This window comes from Aegilops tauschii, chromosome 7 (genome assembly GCF_002575655.3).
Source record: "Aegilops tauschii subsp. strangulata cultivar AL8/78 chromosome 7, Aet v6.0, whole genome shotgun sequence".
Taxonomy (NCBI): domain Eukaryota; kingdom Viridiplantae; phylum Streptophyta; class Magnoliopsida; order Poales; family Poaceae; genus Aegilops; species Aegilops tauschii.
This window is the reverse complement of record NC_053041.3, coordinates 633479098-633499101: the sequence shown is the minus strand read 5'-3', so window position 1 is coordinate 633499101 and position 20004 is coordinate 633479098. Positions and strand designations below refer to the sequence as shown.

General features: G+C 41.7%; 1 protein-coding gene across 1 annotated transcript; it reads right to left on the bottom strand.

Moving 5' to 3' along the window:
- Nucleotides 1-8525: 8525 nt before the first annotated feature.
- Nucleotides 8526-19698, bottom strand: LOC109782481 (mediator of RNA polymerase II transcription subunit 15a). The gene is made up of 10 exons (XM_020341100.4): nucleotides 19305-19698; nucleotides 18598-18709; nucleotides 17236-17338; nucleotides 13522-14736; nucleotides 12670-12740; nucleotides 10530-11972; nucleotides 9653-9994; nucleotides 9277-9462; nucleotides 9115-9203; nucleotides 8526-9037 (listed from the first exon to the last, which is right to left on the bottom strand). Exons 1-10 carry the CDS (start codon nucleotides 19448-19450, stop codon nucleotides 8839-8841), a joined length of 3906 nt encoding a protein of 1301 aa, XP_020196689.1. The 5' UTR covers nucleotides 19451-19698; the 3' UTR covers nucleotides 8526-8838.
- Nucleotides 19699-20004: the final 306 nt, after the last annotated feature.

Genomic DNA, 20004 nt, shown 5'->3' with positions numbered 1-20004 from the left:
ATGTGATTAGATGCGTTGCTAATATACATAAGAAAACGCGTGAGTTACCTACAACTAGCTAAACCCGTTCATCACGGAGCGGAGTAGTGCCGTAGTATATATTTAGTCATACAAATATCACTTGAAGTGTCAGTAAGTCTAACGTAACTTGTGAGGATCGGAGTTGATCAAGAAACCATGGATTTGAACCCCTGGACCGTATAGTTGACGTGTCTCCAGTAGTAAGTTTTCAATAGCGTTGCCTTTAAATAGTCTCCAATAGCGAGTGATACCTATCGTGTTGTGCAATGGTTACAGCATTGGATTCTGATGAAATGACTAACTAGTAACTACACGAGGACCGAGGATTTGAACGGCACATGAAGTTCTTTCTCGGGGCATCAAGATCGATCGGCAAACACGCTCAACATATCATATTAAGCAGCAATTAGCATTTTTAAAGTAATGCCTAGCTGTTAGCTAGTCGGCCTCAAGTGACAGCAACCATATATTATTCTTAAAAAACAGGAGAGGCCGTGCTGTGCAGCTTACTGCTTGCACTCAAGTGGGTTTAAAATACACCAGGACATTAAGAAAAGACAGTAGTTGCTAGCCAGTCTTGGAATTTTGTCTCTTCCCAACCGGAAATTGCCTTTGGAGCTCGGCCTCCATGAAGGCCTCCAAATTCACATTTCAAATTTCATATTTTTTACATTTCAAAAAAATATGAAAAGAAATACAGATATACATGAAAGCATAACACATATGTGTGTAAATTTTCAGGGCAAAATACGTTGAAGTAAGGGCTGTGTAAAAAAGACAAATCTAGGGCTTTTTTACACATGATACTATTCATCCTCCCAAGCCATGAATTTTTCTTTTTTGTACAGGTCGCATTTCAACGTATTTCATCCTGAATTTTTACACACATACACATAACATCCTTGTTTACTTGCATAATTTTTTTCAGATTTTTGTGAAATCGAAATGTTAGAATTTTGAATTTTTTAAAAATAAAGGCCTCCACTAAATTTGTACTTTCTTTTTGCAGGAGAACCAGCGACTTGGCCATAGGTGTTGCTCTTGTTAGGTCAAACTAATAAAGCGATAGGACCTGATCAGAGGAGAAATGATTTTCCGGTCTCAAAGTTCCCGTGAATCCTTCACTTAATTTCTCTAAGACGAAATTCTTATTGCTAGCTAGTCGCGGGTGTACATGTGAATGAAGCTATCCAGAGGAAGAAGGGTAATTAAGTTGACTTGACGGAGCCTAAGCTGAGTCTTCGGTCGAGATAACAAAACATATATGCCCACTGGGTCCATGTGATTAGATGCGTTGCTAATATACACAGGGAAACGCGTGGGTTACCTAACTAGCTAAACCCATTCATCACCGCGTGCGTAATGCCGTAGCCGTACTCTATTTTTTCTTGACAAATGGTAGATTTTACTGACTCAAAAATCAAGCATCAAGTGGATATAAACATCATTCGCAAAAAAAAAAGGTGGATACAAACATAATTAGCATACACCCGATCTCAGCATAGATAGGATGCACATTGACAAAAACGTCGGCAAATAGCGAAGTCATATAAGACCAAAGATATGCCTAAGTAGACCCGAGCATGGGCAGCTAGGCCCGATGACTCGACCCGAGCCTGGCCCAAAAAACCAGGGCCAGGCTCGGGCCTTGTTTTGCAGCCCGGAATGTAGTTCGAGTCAGGCTCAGCCTTCTCTTTTCTGTACCTTGGGCTGGGCTTTTGGGCTTCGGGCTGGGCTTGCACGTCTGTACACTAAAAATGAGCATTCGGGCCGGGCTTTCGGGCTTGGATCTTGACTTTGGGATGGCTCGGGCTTGAAAACAAATTATATTTCAGGCTTTGGGCTTGACTCCGGGTCGGGCTCGGGCTTGAAAACAAAGTATATTTCAGGCTTTGGACCGTGCTTGAGCTTGTGAAAGGAAGGTCGGGCTTTTACAAACCCGACCTGAAACCCAGTCCGGCCTGGTGTTTGCCCAGGTTTATGCCTAAGCGAGGAAAAAGAAAAACCCGAACCGATAAAATCCGTGATCGACAAACTACAGCAGACACCGTATCCGCACCAACCATCTCATGACACCACAAGGACAATGATGTTCTTCAGCAACAATGCCTTCATTAAGGTAGTAACGCTCAAGTGTCGCCGTCACCGAATCCAACCACCAAAGGCTAGAATCTAGGTTTTCACCCTGAAGACGAGCATATCCGAGCAATGACTTCAACAAGATAACGACGCAAAAACATCGCCATTGCCAGGTATAACCAACTTGGATCAGCCCAAGGTTTTTACACCAGAGCTCCAGACCGGGTACTCGGTAAGCACCATCATCGAAGTCAATGATGTGTTGTCACCATCACTTTTCCGCGATCCTAGCAGCTGCATGCGTTGGGTTTCAAAATCGATTATCGCTACTGCACAACCATATCCTCTACGTCAAGTTGTCGTCCATAGATGCACTTTCCCTTCTTAAATGGGCTGACCCGTAACCACGATGATTTGATCGGCCATTCCCCCACGGAGCTTCCCGTTGGGCCAGCCGAATACTCACAATTGTGGCGGTCGAGAAAAAATATGGCTATGGCCATCGGGAGCTCACGCGTCACTGTAGCGATCGTCTTTTTATTTTCAAACATTGATTTTAAAAACTAAAATACTTTTTGAAACACAAACAATTTTTTAACATTTTTGGAAGCGCGAAATATTTTTCAAACGTGAAAAAAACTTTGAAATTGCGAACAAATTTTGAAAAAGTTTCAATTTGTACAAATTCTCAAAATAGTTTTTTAGAAGTGTGACCATTTTTTAAAGCATGAACTGTTTTAGAAAATGTGAATATGTTTTCAACAAATTTTGAAAATCTAAAGATTTTTTTGGAAAAAGTGAAAAACTTTTGGAAATTTCTTCACCTTTTCTAAAAGCATTAACAAATTTGAAAATTCAGAATAGTTTTTGTAATTTTCGAAAAAATCAATATTTGATCAGTTTTTCGAAAAATGTAATAAATTTTAATGAAGAATTTTTAAGAACGTTAAAAATAATTGAATTTCTAACATTTTTTTAAAAAGGTGAACAATTTTTTACATTCTGAACAGAATTTGATGATTTTAGAAAAAAAATTAAAATTGTGAATTTATGAATAAAAAATGTGAAAAACAAGAAAACAGTCAAAGAAACAAAAAATGGTCCAGGAACCTTTTAGAAGGTCCCATAACCAACTTCCATGTGTAGAGCTGAGATGGGCCGGCCCGATTACTCAATGTATCGACAGTTCATGTCCGATTGGTGAACAATTTTTGACAAGGTGCCACAAATAGGAAAAGGCGTGCCTTTTCCTTCATTGAGCGTTTGATAGCCTAATTTACCTTTTTTTTAGGGAAATAGCCTAGCCTATCGAGCGAAATTTGGCAATCACGTCATGGATGAAATTGAGGTGCAAATAGTTCAGAAAAATAGATAGAGGAAGAAAGTGTGACTTGCTAGCGACTCACACAATCTAATTTCAATCAGGCTGAGCGACATCGTTGCCGTAGTCCGCACTAGAAGGGTTTTGCGCACTTTGCTTCGTCGTTTGTGTTGCCGGGATTTGAAAAAGAAAATTGGTTTGACGTTCAAGGAAGATGAATGTCTATGTTTTCTTTCCTTATAAGCTGTGTTTTGGTGGGCCTTCCCTGAAGATGTGATTCTGTGTTATCTGTCAATTAACCCACATGTAAGTTCTAGCACTGGCGATAACATGTACTCCCTCCGTCCCAAAATAAGATGTGATTCTGTATTATATTAGCGCGAAGATTATTTTTTGGCAATTGATGAGAGAGCATGCGGGACTTGTATGTTTTTATAGGCTGGTGTTGCCGGTAGATTGGAGAAATCATTGACTCGGTCGAAATCATGAACCAAATTCAAAATTAGACACCTCAATTTAAATTGCTGGCCTCGTTAAAAGTGTGTGCTAGATCCAAAATTGAACATCTCAATTGATGAATAATCATGAACCAAATTTAAATAACTTTTATTAAAAATCTTTGACTTGGTAAAAATCACGAATCAGATTTGAAATTGTACACCTTAATTGAATGAGAGAACTCCAAAAGTTAAACAGTTATGACTCCATAATCTTCACCACGAACGTCTTGATCACCCATGAACTCCCTAACTCAGTGAGGGGCAGATTGCTCGCTCTTTCCAGCATGGATCCATCGCTTTGGGCGACAGACGACCCGAGATTCTCTTTGTTCGCTCGATCTGTACCACGCATGGTTCTGCGGAGGTGTCCTAATCTCGTAGACAAACTGGCCTTCCCTGACAAAGAGTTCCCTGTTAGGTGTCAGATTATGCATTTCAGAAGCCTGATGAATGTTAGCAGCAGGTCTCCTGATTTTACCTACCTTACACCTTCCCTATCCACAAGTTCATTCCTCCAAATCAAAACCTTTGTAGGTTTGGCTGAATGCTGAATGAGGAATTTCCCAAGAGACGAAATCAAATGCTTTTGAAATGTCCAGCTTGAGAAACAAAGATGGGGTACCCTTTCTTTGCAAGCACTTGATCAGGCCACCACAGAGCTCTGCATTTTCCAAATTTGTTGTACTAGAAGATATAAGATGATGGACACCACAAAGCTCTGTTCAACCAGGAAAATGCAGCACACACAACCTCTGCCACATATAATGGGAAAACAAATATGTGCTGAATTTTCTGCACTAGAAGAGATAAGACCATGGACACCACAAAACTCTGAACACTTCTGCTTCGGTGTACCACCCCCCCCCCCCCCCCCCCCCCAAAAAAGATGGACCCATTAAGCCATGTCCGTCCTACCACGTTCAATATAAGTGACGCTTTTCTCAAAAAAATATATAAGTGACGTGAAAATACTGCAAAAAACAAGAGCACGTGAGAATTTGAAGTCAAGACCTCCCACTTAAAGTCAAGTGCTGCTCCTTCTGATATTTTTTGGCGCTTCACCCCGCCGCTCCTTCTGATATTTTTTGGCGCGATATATATAAGAAAACAAAGATCATTAATATACATGAAATATTTACTGAAAAATTCGAAACTTTTGTTGAAAAAATGTGAATAATTCTGAAACGACGAATAGTTTCGAATTTATGAACGAAAATTTAGCAAACATATTTTTAAATGTTTTAAAAAAATCAGAACATGAACGATTTCTGAACATCTTTCAAAACATGTTGTGATTTTATTTTTCGGTCTTTGTTTGTCTCGTTTTTCTTCTATTTATTTATTTATTATATCTCTTTTTTCATTTTATTTTCTTTATTAAAATTCGTGAACTATTTTTAAATCATCAACATTTTTATTAAATCCCTGAACTATTAAAATTCATGAGTATTTCTTAAATTCGTGAACTTTGTTTTCAAATCCGAGAACTTTTTTTCAATCCATGAACTCTTTTCAACTTTTACAAACATTTGTCGAAGCCCGTGATTTTTCTCAAAATCATGACCACTTGTTTTCAAAATTCATGAACTTTTTTTAAATCTGCGAACGCTTCGTCAGCGGAACAGGCATCCGACAAGAGCGATGTCGTCGCCTAGTTGAACCATGGCTTGAGCATTTTCTTTATTTTCTATTTTTCTTATTTTTTATTAATTCATTTTTAAATTTATTATTCTATTTTAAACTTGTTAAAAAAATTGAAGTATTTTTCACATACCAAAAATGTTGTTCTTTTCAAATATTGTTTACAATTTTAAAAAATGTTCCAGAATTTCAAAAAATGTTCCTGTTTTACAAAAAAAATGTTCACAAAGTTAAGAAATATTTGTGTTTTAAAAAGTTTGATAATGTTTTTTAAACATGGTTTGCAATTTGTGTACAACATGAATTTTGGGAATTTATTCAATATTTTGCAAGAAGTGTTCAAGTTCATAAAATTTTCGTACCCTATTTGAAATTCCAAAATTGTTGAAAATTTTCAAGAAATTGTTCGGATATAAAAAAATGTTCATGTTGATTGATAATGACGGAAATTGCAAATAACATAGGCATTCAAATTAGAAGAAGAAAAAACTACATGCTCATGGATGCACCCGTCTCGCCTAGTCTACCACACTCCTAAAACTTGTAATTTTTGGAATATGGATAACTGACCCAAACTTCTTGCAGCAGCCTGACACGGACATATCAGACATCCATGCCAAGTTTCAGCGACTTCCGACGCCGTTTGCACATTGGACACGTCTGCCCATTTTACCGGCCCCTTTTTACCGAGAAAATGCAAAACTTGTCAAAATCCAAATAATTTGGCATGATGCGTTCAATTTGTAATAGAAGTTGGTGGAAATTTTTTGGGCCATTTGACGGATATCGAAAAACAATATGCTTTCAAACAGTCCCTTCTGGCCCTACCCGAACACCCTTCATTGCATATGGTCTATCTTTGGTCCTCAAGAAATTGCATGCCTTGAGAGATGTAGTGTTTGATGAGGGGAGGTCATGGCAGTGGGTGAAGCCAGCTCAACTTGCAGGTGAGGCCGCAAGTGAGACATTTACCATCATTCAGATTCCACCACATGGATGTTAAATCTGCATTTTTGAATGGTGAATTGGAGGAGGAGGTCTATGTTCAGCAACCACATGGTTTTATTGTGCAAGGTAAAGAGGAGAAGGTGTTGAAACTTAGTAAAGCATTGTATGGGCTGCGCCAAGCTCCTCGGGCATGGAATGCAAAGTTGGATAACACATTAATTAAACTTGGTTTTGAGAAGTGCCCATCTGAGCATGCTGTGTACAAGAGAAGCGGGCTGTTAGTGGGAGTGTATGTTGATGATCTCATTATCACCGGAGAGAACGCAAAGGACATTGAGGCTTTCAAAGAGCAGATGCAAACCATCTTCAGCATGAGTGACCTTGGCTTGTTGAGTTATTACCTTGGGATGGAGGTAAAGCAATCAACTCATGGCATTTTTATTTGTCAACCTGCATATGCATCTAGAATTCTTGAGAAATGTGGGATGGAGAATTGCAACCCAATCCAAACACCCATGGAAAATAAACACAAATTGAGCAAGTCAAGCACTGCACCGGAAGTGGACAGTACACACTACCGGAGCATCGTCGGCAGCCTGAGGTATTTGGTTCACACCCGGCCAGATATATGCTATGCCGTGAGGATTGTCAGTCGTTACATGGAGCGGCCGATGGCAGAGCATATGGCTGCTGTAAGGCACATATTGAGGTATATATGTGCGTGGCACACTCCAGTATGGGTGCAGGTACAGGAGGGAGCAGAACACCCCGCTGCAGCTGACCCGTTACAGTGATAGTGATCTTGGAGTAAGAATCCAGTTTTCCATGATACAAGTAAACATATTGAGATAAGATATCACATTGTGCGTGAATGTGTGGAGACAGAGAAGATAGACATTGAGCATGTCAGGACCGAGAGCCAAGTGGATGATATTCTGACGAAGGCCTTGGGGAGAGTAAGATTTCAGGAACTCCGAAGGATGATAGGAATCGAGTCCAACAAGTGACCACATCAAGCTCAAGGGAGAGATTGTCAGTCATATTGAGCTAGCTGTGGTGTTGTGTCACATTCAGTCTGAATTTCGTTTTTAGTAGGGCATGGACAGATTATCTGATCGTGTCGAAGACTTGTTTTTATGTTTTGCTTGTTTTGCTTATTCAGTTGTAAGCGCTAGCTGCACGATCCAGTCTTGTGGGATGGCACAGGCAATCAAGGATCATGGAGGGCGTAGGAATCGGTCACGATCGCTAAGACGTCGTGCACCTGAGAAGAAAAGCGAGGAGCAGAAAAGGCGCAGGTTTTTACGCGTCGCAAAATCTCTCTCTCTCTCTGTCTCTCGCCTCTGTATTCGCGTGTGTTCCCTGTGTGCGTGAGCCCACCGTCGGCGTGTTAGATCCGGCCTGAAAACCATCAGCGCGTAGTGTATGCTATGCTTCTTTTGATGTTTCAGACTTTGTTTTACGTCGTAGAAACAGCAATAGTGCTGCGCATTTGCTTGCCCAGCTCGGCCTGAGGGCGGCTGTGCCTGCCACCAGTTGGGCTGATGTTGCCCCAGACTTCGTAGCTGATGTGGTGACTAGCGATATTGCTAAGTGGAATAGGAATAGATTTTCTTCCTTCCAAAAAAAAAAAACAACTTCTATCTGTCACGCAACCTTAGAGGTTATACTCGTACATACGGACACGTGTCCTGATTTTTCGAGCGACAGTCCTCGCTCTAGTTAGGAGGTGCTTTGATGAGCAAAAAAAACTCGGCAAAGAGCTAGACACCATCATTTGTGGCTGTGGGTCACCGTCTCACACATTGGTGTGTTGCGTGAAGGGCCACTGACTCCATCGATTCCAGATGGTTAGGAGGAGAATTTCCAACGAGGTGCATTCCTGCATCTATCCTATGATTCTTAAAAAAAAAGACTCCCATCGATTCCGGTAGTAGCTAGTTGCAAGCTGAGCTGAGCCGAGCCATTTTATTCTTTTCTTAGAGAAAAAAAATACATTTCTCCCTAAAATATACTTCTATTAACAATGATAACTTTTTGAAAATTGGGTGGTGTGTGTCCAGTGTCCACATGATAATTAATTTTTTGTTTGTCACTTTGATGGAAAAGAAATACATTCTTCGAATTCCAACAATGTGAATCTTCCATAAGCATCAGTCTATAAGAACATCTAACCAAAGTTTCGTTCATACAACGTTTATTTATTTTGATCAGGTCGTCATTTTTTTTTTTTTGTGAAAGTTGCCGTCTGAGCATGTTCATGTCTCTAGCCGGGACATATATAATGTACATAACTCAAGGACAAACCATAAGAGACGGATCAAGCACCTACACTACACAGGTCTCCCAGCGACCATAACTCGAACTGAAGCTTCCTCCACCACTCTTCTGAGCATACTCCGCAATGGCTCCGCGCGCGCAAGCGTCCCACGTCCTTGCGATTTCTCGCAGCGACATGGGCTCGTCTAGGCCCCGCAGCAATACGCCAAACTTTGACTTCGCTTGGCTAGACAGGTCGTCCGAGTTTCTGATGCACAACACAGTTAGTTCAATCTTCACCTAAACAACTTTGGTAACTAATGAATGAGCAGAGTGGCTACCGACCTTTGTTCGTCCAGAAACTTGTCGAGGAGCACCGGGGAGCATTTAGGGTAGCCAGCAGGGACAAGCAACCTCAGCGGCATAATCGGACTCTGCCACATTTCAACAAGAGGAAATGAGCAGATGTCCACAACATCGAGTGTGCGCTTTCTTTCAAAAACTTACCGTATGTGCAGATGCCAACATGGACTTCAAGCTCGGACTAACAGCCACAGCAGTATATGTGCATTTGATGACTGTCCCTTCAGATGTGGCAATGAGTGACTCATCATCATCCTCGCATACACGGAGCTCCGTGTCTATGAGCCCTTGGTTTATCTCCTCGATCTCCTCCAAGAGAGCATGATTTACCTGCACAAAGATGAATCAAATGCCAGCGTAAATGCAAGGTAGCCAACAATTAACAACATTTGAGCCAACAGAACTATTACATTCCCTTCTATGGAGAGGGTACATAAATAAATAAAAAGCCACTACTTGAAGTATAACTACTGGTTAGAATAATCTTCTCTTCATTTCTCAACAGATAATCTTAACATACCTCAATTTTTCGCCGCTTGGCACGCGAGGTTGCAGTTGACTGTAGATCAGGGGTATCTACACTAAATGTTTGCTTGAAGCTATCGTCGACACTTCCAGCTGATGACACGTTAAGAGGCATGGCACTTATATCACGCTTCATTTTCTTCGATGCACCACTTCCATCATTTGTTATGAAATTCCTGGCTTGTAACCGGCACTTTGTCATAGCAACTAAATCTTCACCAACAGCAGTTCTCGAACCATTACCAGGTGCTGACCCAGCAATCCTGTCCATCATGCTGACAACAGATCGAATGTCGCTAACTGCAGCATTAAGAGACTCGCGCTGTGTTGTTCGCAACTGCATGTGACATGACATTGAACATAAAATAAGCAACAAGTAATAACTAGAAGACCATGTATGAACTAATTTACAGCATTAAACTGAATCATGAAAATGGCTTCTTATGTACTACCTCAACAGCAGGACAGACTGCCGGACAACTAATCTGTGTTCTCTAGTAATGAAACCAGTTCAATTCTTTGCTACACGTGCTTTCAAATATTAGGATCGGATAGCAAGAATGGACATGAATAGGCAGCATTGCTATCATCTGAAATACTAATTGACCAAAGTGGAGTGTATTTTTCATGTTACACATGATTTCTAATCTTGAGATGGTAAGGACGAAAATGATTATGCACCATTCTTATCATTTGAACTAATTAATTGAAGTGGACCAGAAAAAAGCATGATATATCTAACTCCTATAATCAAATTCCCATTCATGGCCATCATTTTTTTTATGCCAGTATGCTTCAGAACAGTCTGGAGAACAGCACTGATTAAGAACAAAAAAGTACAGACAGTAAACATAAAATGGCAAGACACATACTGCTTTAAGTAAGCGGTCCATAGGCCTTTCTGCTGCATCTGATTTGGTTGGAACTTGAGTTGGCATGTTAGCCTGACTTCCATCCACACTTGTAAATTCTGCTAGTAAGGGTGATGCTGATATCCCTGGTGTATTCACAGCAATCGACTGTGTCTGGGGCGCTAGGGATGTTTGCTGATGTCCAGTCTGCCCAGTATTAGTAAGTGATGATATATTTGAGTGTGGTTTGTCTGAATCCACTGGTATAGGAGAGGGGGCGACAGATGGTGATGGCGATGGAACATATGGTGAGTTAGCTGAATTCAATGGTGTCCCAGTCTTGACTTGAGATGGCAACAGGTTGTGCTGATCAACCTGAGGAGAATGGTGTGAAATTTGTGGAGATGATGCTTGGAGGTTTTGTGGTGACGAAATTGGGAAAGCACCACCCTGTTTCAACTGCTGATGATAGTAGTTACTGCGTTGGCCCAAGTGCTGTTGATAAACTCCAGGTTTCACTGCAGTTCCTTGCCTAGCCTTCGACTCATTAACATCATTTCCAGCATGAAGCTGTGGAACCTGCATCTGTACTTGCTGCTGTTTCTGTAATTGTTGCTGTATTGGGAACTGCTGTTGAAGCATTTGTTGCTTTTGCTGGTACTGCTGAAACATCTGACGCTTCATTTGCTGACTCTGCATCATATGATGATCCTGCTGTTGCTGCTTCAGCTGCTGTAATGAACTTGCATTTGCTTGCATGGAGTTACCATTAGGTTGCATCGTGCTCATTGAGTTGTGAGATAACATGCCACTACTTGTCTGCGGTTGTGTATTCACTGTTCCCTGCATCGGCCCAGTGTTTCCCTGTTGTAATGCGCCACTCACCGAACCATGCTGCAAAGAATTGAAATTGCCTCCTTGAGCAGCCTCCAGATTAGAGACAGGCTGATGCTGTATGTTTGCACCGTTTTGCTGTGTGGGGGCACTGAAGTTTGTTGTTGGAGGCACAGGGACATGCTGCATACCAGCTACACCAGAGGACTGTAATCCAGTGCTCATACTTGACAAACTTGCTTGAGGATTAGTATGACTATCATGCTGCTGCAAATTCTGGGAAGTTTGTTGCTGCTGTAAAATGCTAGAATTAGGAGCTTGTCCTGCAGGTGGCTGGAACTGTTGCTGTATTTGTGGCTGCACTGGCTTCCTTCTTTGTGAATTTAAGATACTGATAATCTGTTTCTCATATTGAGGAACTTTGTCCCTCATAGCAGGTTGGATAGTACTCTTGCTAATTTGCAGCAGTTGTAATATACGGTCCAACATATTTTTAAAGTTCTTCATTCTATCATACTGCTCAGATGGTTTTTGAGGTGGTATAATGCTGTCAACATGTTGTAGCTTCATAGATATCTTGTTGGACAAATCACTGAGTTCTGCAAAGTATTGGTCCTTCAAGCTCTTAATCTGTCGATAACAAAGACCACATACATATAAATTTGGTGCAGAAGCTATATAGAGATGAAAACAGAATAGCTAATAGACCATGGTTTGTCATTAAGTCAGCAAATATGGCACTGGCCAGATATTTCAAGTAGCTTTTCGAAGCATACAAATCTAAAACAAAATAAGAAACTATAATGCCCATTAATTAAAATCATTTAATAAAGATTGCTAACTGCCTTGAGGCTTTGCTACATCTAGATACTCTGTATGGTTGTATGCTCCATACTCCTTCGTCCCAAAATAAGCGTCGCTGATTTAGTACAAAGTACCAACTTTGTACTAAATCAGCGATACTTATTTTGGGACGGAGGGAGTATCTTATAAGAAGAATGCCAGAATGTAGTGCATCTACACACTAGACTATTGTGCTGTATGAATTCTGGTTCCAGTTCCAGAAGAAGAATTTGTTGGAACACAGACCACCCCTGCCTGCTTTTAACCTTGGTTTTTCATTTTATTTTGTGCCCTTAATTTTAAACAGCAAAGACTTTGTTACAATCTGGTTTCATTTGATAATGGAACCGGGGAGGCCTTTGTGGCTCCCTGCCTCCTTGATGCTCTAAAAAAGATCAGGGCAATCTCAAGCTCTTTGTTCTAGGGGCCTAGGATGTTCCAAAAAGGGGTTGCTAAAAAGGATTATATCAGTATCATGTCTTACCATTTGATAGATCTCCTCTTGCCAATCACCTGCACCTGCAAGGCCTGTTTGAGTGGTAGAGTCCGCAGATGCTGCATAAAAAGCAAGTTTGTCAAAGAGTACTAGGATACAATGAACAAGCCACCAAATAACAAGCTAAAAGCACATTATAGGATGGAATGCAGGGGCAATTGGGAAACTTTTGAACCAAATCGAACAATCACAGAAGATCCATATGGCCAGCTTAGTCATCATGAATATTGCACAGTAGCATTTCCAGAAAAAAAAATCAACAAACAAGAAAACCCAATGTGGTGAACAAAAGTAACAGAAGATCAACATGGTCAGTTTAGTCAACATGATGATTAGAGGGTACTTGATCACAAAACATCGCAATATATAGAGCTACTGTATCTTATCTGGATACACTTCTTATCAGGTAAGGCAAGATAATTATTCTTTTTCTGTAACAGAATATATTAAATGGAAGCTCCATTAGATACACCACTAAGATATAGGTAATGCATATGATACAACACAAGATACAATGCACTGGAGTGCCCTTATGCTTCAATAAGGGTTAGGATACAAGAATCCAGGTTGTAGTCTAATAAAGACATTGTATTATAGTCCAGAATGTAACTGTTGGCAAGATAAGTATGGGCATGGAGGGTCTTGATGGGCAACACACATTTTCCCCTAAACTTTTCTATGTATGTAAGGCAGAAATTATGAGTCCAGATCGATTAGCTAGTTTAGACTGCACAAGGAAAGTAAGGCCAAAATAGGAAGATAAACATAAGAACACAGAGAAAAAGAAGAGGGAAAACAATAAGAGCATAATCTACAATGAAAGTATATGTGAAAACTTACTACTAGAGGAAACTTCTTGAAGGCCCCTCTGTGCCTGAATAAATTGCTTTTGTTGATCCATGTTATTTTGTTGCAAGAGCATGCCTCCTGAAGTTTGAAGTCTTTGCTGCATGGAGGATTGCTGCTGCATCCCTAATTGCTGTTGTAGTTGATTAGGCTGGGACTGGAACTGCGACATAAGATGTTGCTGCGATTGCTGAAGTTGGTTGTGTTGGGACTGAGGTTGCATCAAACCCATTGGTGGTTGTTGAGCATGCTGTTGTTGCTGCGTTTGCTGAGCTTTCATTTGTAGCATATGCATCCGCTGCTGCTGTTGATTTTGTTGCTGCTGCTGTAAACTTGACATGTTTGCCTGAGAGCCCAATTGTTGTGGCTGATGCAAAGGCATAGACTGCTGGTTCAACATCTGCTGCTGTGTTTGCTGCACATTCAAAAGATTATTTGACTGAGCTGGTAGCCTCTGTTGCTGCTGCATCTCCACAGCACCATTCTGTTGACCAATTAGCTGATTTCGTTCTAAATTTGGTTGTTGTCCCATCAACTGTTGCTGCTGCTGCTGCTGTAAAGGAATATTGGGCTGCTGACGCTGCAGAGAAGGCTGTTGATGCATGGACGGCTGTGCTTGTTGCTGCTGCTGCCTCCCAACAGATTGCTGAGGTTGCTGGAGTAATGATGGCACAGATTGTTGTACAGAATTCAATTGATTTTGTTGAATACCACTCTGAGTAACTGACTGCCTGGACATTGGCTGTGTCTGTGGAACGGTAGACTGCACAGGGTGAAGGCCAGATGACATCTGCATCATGGATTGCTGTGTAGATTGCATCTGTGTTGGCTGCAACAAAGATTGCTGCTGCTGAATATGCGGTTGCATGAGTGAATTCTGCTGCAATTTCTGCTTCATCAGCATTTGCTGCTGCTGATAAATTAATTGCTGTGATTGTTGCTGTTGCTGCCTTCCTGCCATTTGCCTCTGTGCAGCATAAATATCTTGTGAAGTACCTTGTGCCAAGCCATTATTCATTGTGTTCTGTGGCATGACAGACACATTCTGCATCGTTGATGTTTGGTTGACACCTGGCAAGTTCTGTCCAATATTAGTGAGTGAAGAAGCTTGTACAGATGTAGTATTTGGTTGCCTGGCCTGTTGCTGAGACATCAAGGGAATTGCTGATGGCTGTGCTTGATTACTGCCTTCTGAAGGAAGTCCAGGGGCTGTTTCAGAAAAGGTACCATACATTATGAAAATATCTTGTGAACAAATACTTCTTGCAGAAGAGTAACAGGCACACAAAGCGCTGAAAGCAGCATCTTACAGATCAAATTAAGATGTTTTGCATTTTCCATTAGAAAAAAAAAACATGTACTAGAGCAATTAAAGGGCAGGCAACGTGATTTGCTTTAGAGAGCATGCAAATAAGTGATGGCGTATCTTTTCATTAAGACGAGAGTCAATGTAAGTACAGCTGAGAGCTGACCAACTGATTTAACAGCTAACGGTTAGTTCTTTTAGGCAAGCTGAGAAGAAGATCGCATCTGAGCAGTTGCAGAAGTTCACTTGCCAACCTTCATCTCTGAAGCCAGTTGTTTTTAACCTCGAATGATGAATCCATTCATTTTACCCCTTGATCCGATCACATGTGGTATTCTGCTCCAACAGCCCCTCTCCCAATAGTGGGCGGCAATAAACTGCTCCTTTCCCACCCGAGCTGCCACGCCCTAATCCACAGTGGCGATGCTATCTCAGCCGCGAGCCATCGGACCCCGGTGCCCCTCTCCTTCCTCTTCCGGCAACCCTCGCCTGAAAACCGCCCCCGCCCCGTGCACCCTCAGCCGGCGGTGACACCCAGGCCAGGAGCACCGCTAAGCACGTGTCCCATCCCCGCCGGCGCCGTGGGAGAGAATGGAGGCGGCATGCCGGGCGGCAGCGAACAAGCCGAGGGCGACAATGGCCATGCCACCGCCAGCCTCCTTCACTACGACCCCGCCGACGTTCTTCACCGCACCACCACCAGCGAAGACATCGATATGGACGATGCCCACGAGGTGTTTGACTATACGCCTGAAATGTATATTTTTTATTTTTCATTTTTATTTCTTTTGTTTTTGCTATATGAATAAAATTCAATGCAAAGTTTGAAAATATGAATGATGGTGTCGATGCAATGCTCATTAGTTTTATGTTTGCGTATATGTAGTGAGCAATCATATCTCAACATGATGAACAAGTCAGTCTGCATAGATAGCATTTCACTGTCCACTCAGCTTTGAGGTTGATGAAGCGCCCATTGGGGTTGCCCCAACAAACTCCTAGCTTGTCGACGACCACCAACAAACTCCCATTGGAGGAGCTGGAGTTGTGTTGAAGACAGCAGTCAGAGAGATAATAGCAATAAAGAAAGAGTTGGAGGCAAAGAAAGAACAAGAAGAGGAAGCAAGGTTGTTGGAGGTCAAGGCTACGTAGGAGCACAAGGTGGCATGTGAGGAGCGCAAGGAGGCAATTGAAGAAGAGAAGTTGAGGGTCCTTGGAGAGGAAGTGAATGCGAAGACGGAGAAGAATACAAGATCATGTTCATGAACCCCACTAGGCTTGATCCAAACCAAATCAAGTACCTTGAGTTGATGAAAGCACAAATTCTAGCATCAAAGATGAGAGGGGATGCGAGTGGGAGTGGAAATGGGAGTGAGTGATGCTCTATGTTCAATTTTTCATGTTTATGTGAATCGTATGTTGCATTTTGATTTTGAATTCGTCTTTGAATTTTGAACTTGGGAAGTGTGGATTTGAAATGATGCGACTTGTTGAAAATTGAAACATAATGTTTTAAATTATGGTGCTGTGGTGTTTAAGTATTCATAGTGTTCGCACAAGTATGTAGAGAAATAGAGAGACAGAGTATTAGGGGAGATTTATTGGGGATCTGCGAAAGCATCCATCCCCAATAACCTGAAGATGTTATTGGGGATCCGTTGGAGATGCTCAAAGGGAAAGTAAACTGATTTGGTAGTTCACAGTTAAAAACAACCAGTTTCAAGGTTCAAGGTTGAAAAGTTAACTTTTGCAATAGCTCAACTTAAAAAGTGAACCTTTTCAATACTACTGCTGACACATGCATCATTATTAAAACCGACCAGACCGCTAGTTTAACCAGAATAAACCAGAACCAAGCCCTGTTCCAATCTAGTTCACAGTGAAGGCTGTTCCCCCTGTTCCAATCTAGTTCACGGTTATGGCTGTTTAGCCGAGCAACCTGATGTGAACCAGGGAAAACCTGGTTAAACAAACCAAACAGGCACTGGACCAGGGGTTAATAAAATATTCTGTATGTGCAAAGAATCGGACTGTCTTTAAGGTAGCAAGGCCGACTACCCAGTCGAATAACTAACTAGGCAGTTCGTTTGTTATCTTCGTACTTAACATTGTTTCTACCATACTAAAAAACCGCGCAATAATATTTTATTTGAACCAACACATTGGGCCGCCGAACCGGCGGTCTGACCACTGAACCAAGGCACTTACCGTGTCGCTCTGCGTTCAATAAATGCACACATGACACAAGCTAGATGTGAAATTCTTATACATTATGCTGGAGAGGGGAGGGTGATTTAATGCAATGAAGCACATAATCTCAGCACTTGATGGAATAAAATATTGACAATCAAGCAAAGATGACAAATTGTGCAACACTCAGTTTATTGTATATGACACCTTACTGGAGTTATTTTGATTTGGAATCACTTGAGCATTTCCAGCAGCCTGTTGTGTCTTCGTCTCCATAGAGAGCATTTTCAGAGAAATCTTCCGCAAATAATCAGACTGAGTAATAGAAAAGAAAATGATGTAAAGTTCTATACCAAATCAGTAATAGTGGCTTGCAATCAACAGTTCTGATGCAAGCAGTTTAGCATGGTAGTTAAGGTGTTTCAGCTCTTAACAATTGAATTCAATAAATGCCATCTAAGCAGCAAAACACATCGCCTCAAATAAGTGATATGAACAGTAAATCCAAATGAAGATAGTGACACTGTACCACAACTTTATCAATTAAACAAATATTCACTATAACTGAGTTAGGAAATATGATGAAGAGTTGTAGATTGCTCCAACGTTTGTAACAAATAAGCCAGACGAACAGAAATTCGAAATGGAAATGGTGATATGGTACGCCCCAACCAAATAAATACAATTGGTTTTGTTTTACCAGACTGGAATAGAGGGAAAGAGGGAGTAAGGTCTTGTTTGATTTTTACGTCCGAGAAAAATGATTCTATACCACTGTGAATCCCATGGTCTTGGGTTGTACTATCCTTCCAACATAAGATACTTTTATTTCATCTATAACAAATTCAGATGCATGGACACGTGGCATAGAAACATGAATTGGAAGAGTAACTAACTGCAGATGCTTAAGGTACAGTACGAGATTCAACATGTGAAGATGATAACCAAGATTAGAATTAGCGTTTTGACCTATCATTTATGTAACATATATAACATTAAAAATATAGTAGCTTATTGGGCCAGTTCTTTTCGTAGCTTAAAAAGTAAGCCGCCCCCTCCCCAGCTTTTTCCATAAGCCGCCTCTCTTGTTCATTGGGGCTTCTAAACTAGTTATGAAATAGCTAATTTAGAAGTCTCAACAAACTTAGAGGACGGATTATTTTTTAAGCTGGGGAGAGGCAGCTTAATTTTTAAGCTGCCCTAAAGAACTTGCCCTAACTTACATTATGTATGTATATACTAAATGTGAAAAATAACTGGGATGTGCAACAAATAGCTCCCGGCAGCACATAATTTTTTTTTCTGAAGCATGAGAAAAATCAGGATATATTCCCAAGAGTAGGTGAAGAAAACTTTAGCACTTGGAGAACAAAAAATTCACCCAGGGTTTCACAAAAATAAAGGTGGAACTGCTAAAGGTACTCAAACATGATATAATTAAAAATCTTGTACAACAATTGGAGACAGTTCTGCTGTATTATTATACCATAAACTCTGTTTCTAGAAGAAAACCCCATAACTAATGTTTGTGTGCTCTGCTCAGAGAAGTAGCGAAGATAGGTTAAATAAATCACCTGATTGGTTGCGGCAGTATAGATCTTCTCTTCGAATCGCACCGCGATCTTTTGAAGTTCGTTCACTCCGTCTGGCGCAGACGCTGGCAGATGCTTCTTCAGAGTTTCCGTTCTGCACGCGTAACGCAGAATTTGAATGAATTCAGGGGACGCGTTGCTTCTCAGCAGTTGTGCGCAATAAAACATGTCGCATCCGAGATGTAAAGTGGAACGAGAGCAGGCAGAGCAGCCAGCCAATATAGACAACCAATCATCAATCATAATATGCAAAATTTCCTTGCGGAAGCATTCGAGGAACCCTAGTTCAGGAACAAAACTAACAGAATGGTTTACCCTAGCTACGTGGTGAAACAAACGTTATGATATCCTGTGCCATGACAAATTCGCACCTCTTGGTCAATGAACTTGTGTCAAATTGGTCAAATATAATTCTAGTCTAGCTAGTAAAGTAATTAGGCTGGATTCGAAGAGGGTGCGCTACAGGTTGATTGGTGAATCCCCCAGCGGGGAATTTTGACTAATTAAGAACAGAGGGGCGCAGAGCGAGGCCGCGTCTGTTGCTGCCGCTGGCTAGATCGAGGCTCTTAACAGATCGACCGACGAGAAAATTGACCCGAAAAGGGGTGACGGGGGATCGAATCGATAAGATTAGAGGGAGGGGAAAGCGAACCCAATCAGATCAGATCGATTGGGGTGTCTATACTTACATCTTATTGACGATCCTGGCGCGGGCGTCGGGCTGGAGCCCGGCGCGCCAGTCGCCCCCGGCGGGGGGCGGCGGCGCGCCCGGGTCAACGCCCCCGGCGCCGGCGGCGGGGTCCGACCCCTGGGTGGGGCGCCAGTTGGCGTCCATGGCCCGGATCGGCGGTTGGCGTGCGCTGCTGGTTGGGGATCGAGGGGATGGAAATGGAGATCGAGGTGGGTTGTGGAGATGGAGGTGGAGGCGGTGCCACCGCCTGGGGTTTGTATATACAGCGCGGACCGGACGACGGCGACGAGGTGGTCAAGCCTGGCCGCCGCGGTCTCCGATAATAATAACCCACCGACCTGATTATTTAATAAATAATCGGAAATACGACCCCGATAGCGCGTTTCTGTTTCGGTTCCGGAGCAGGCCGAGCCGCGTTGAGTAGTGGTCGGGTATTTCCTGCTATGTTCACGCGAGCTGCTGCACCCGTTCATTTTTTTATATATTTATATTTATTTACTAATTATAATTGGAGGCATCATCCTTTTTCTAAGGAAAAAATACTAAGACCGTCAATCTTTTTCACACGGTTTTTTATAACTCCCGAATGTGCCGCATTTAGACATCTGGTCCCGAACGTGTCATATTAATTTCACAAATCGTAAAGGACTAGGCAGAGACATTGTCATCAGAGAACCCGTTCGCTGAAAATTCACTCG

What these genes read in the sequence shown, in the direction of transcription:
- LOC109782481 (XM_020341100.4), bottom strand. Translation starts at nt 19,450, where the DNA reads ATGGACGCCAACTGGCGCCCCACCCAGGGGTCGGACCCCGCCGCCGGC. An exon ending in TCAAGAAGTTTCCTCTAGTA is followed by an intron (nt 12,741 to 13,521) that starts GTAAGTTTTCAC and finishes CTTTTTATGCAG; the next exon opens with CATCTGCGGACTCTACCACT. An exon ending in CCAAGCGGCGAAAAATTGAG is followed by an intron (nt 9,463 to 9,652) that starts GTATGTTAAGAT and finishes ATCTTTGTGCAG; the next exon opens with GTAAATCATGCTCTCTTGGA.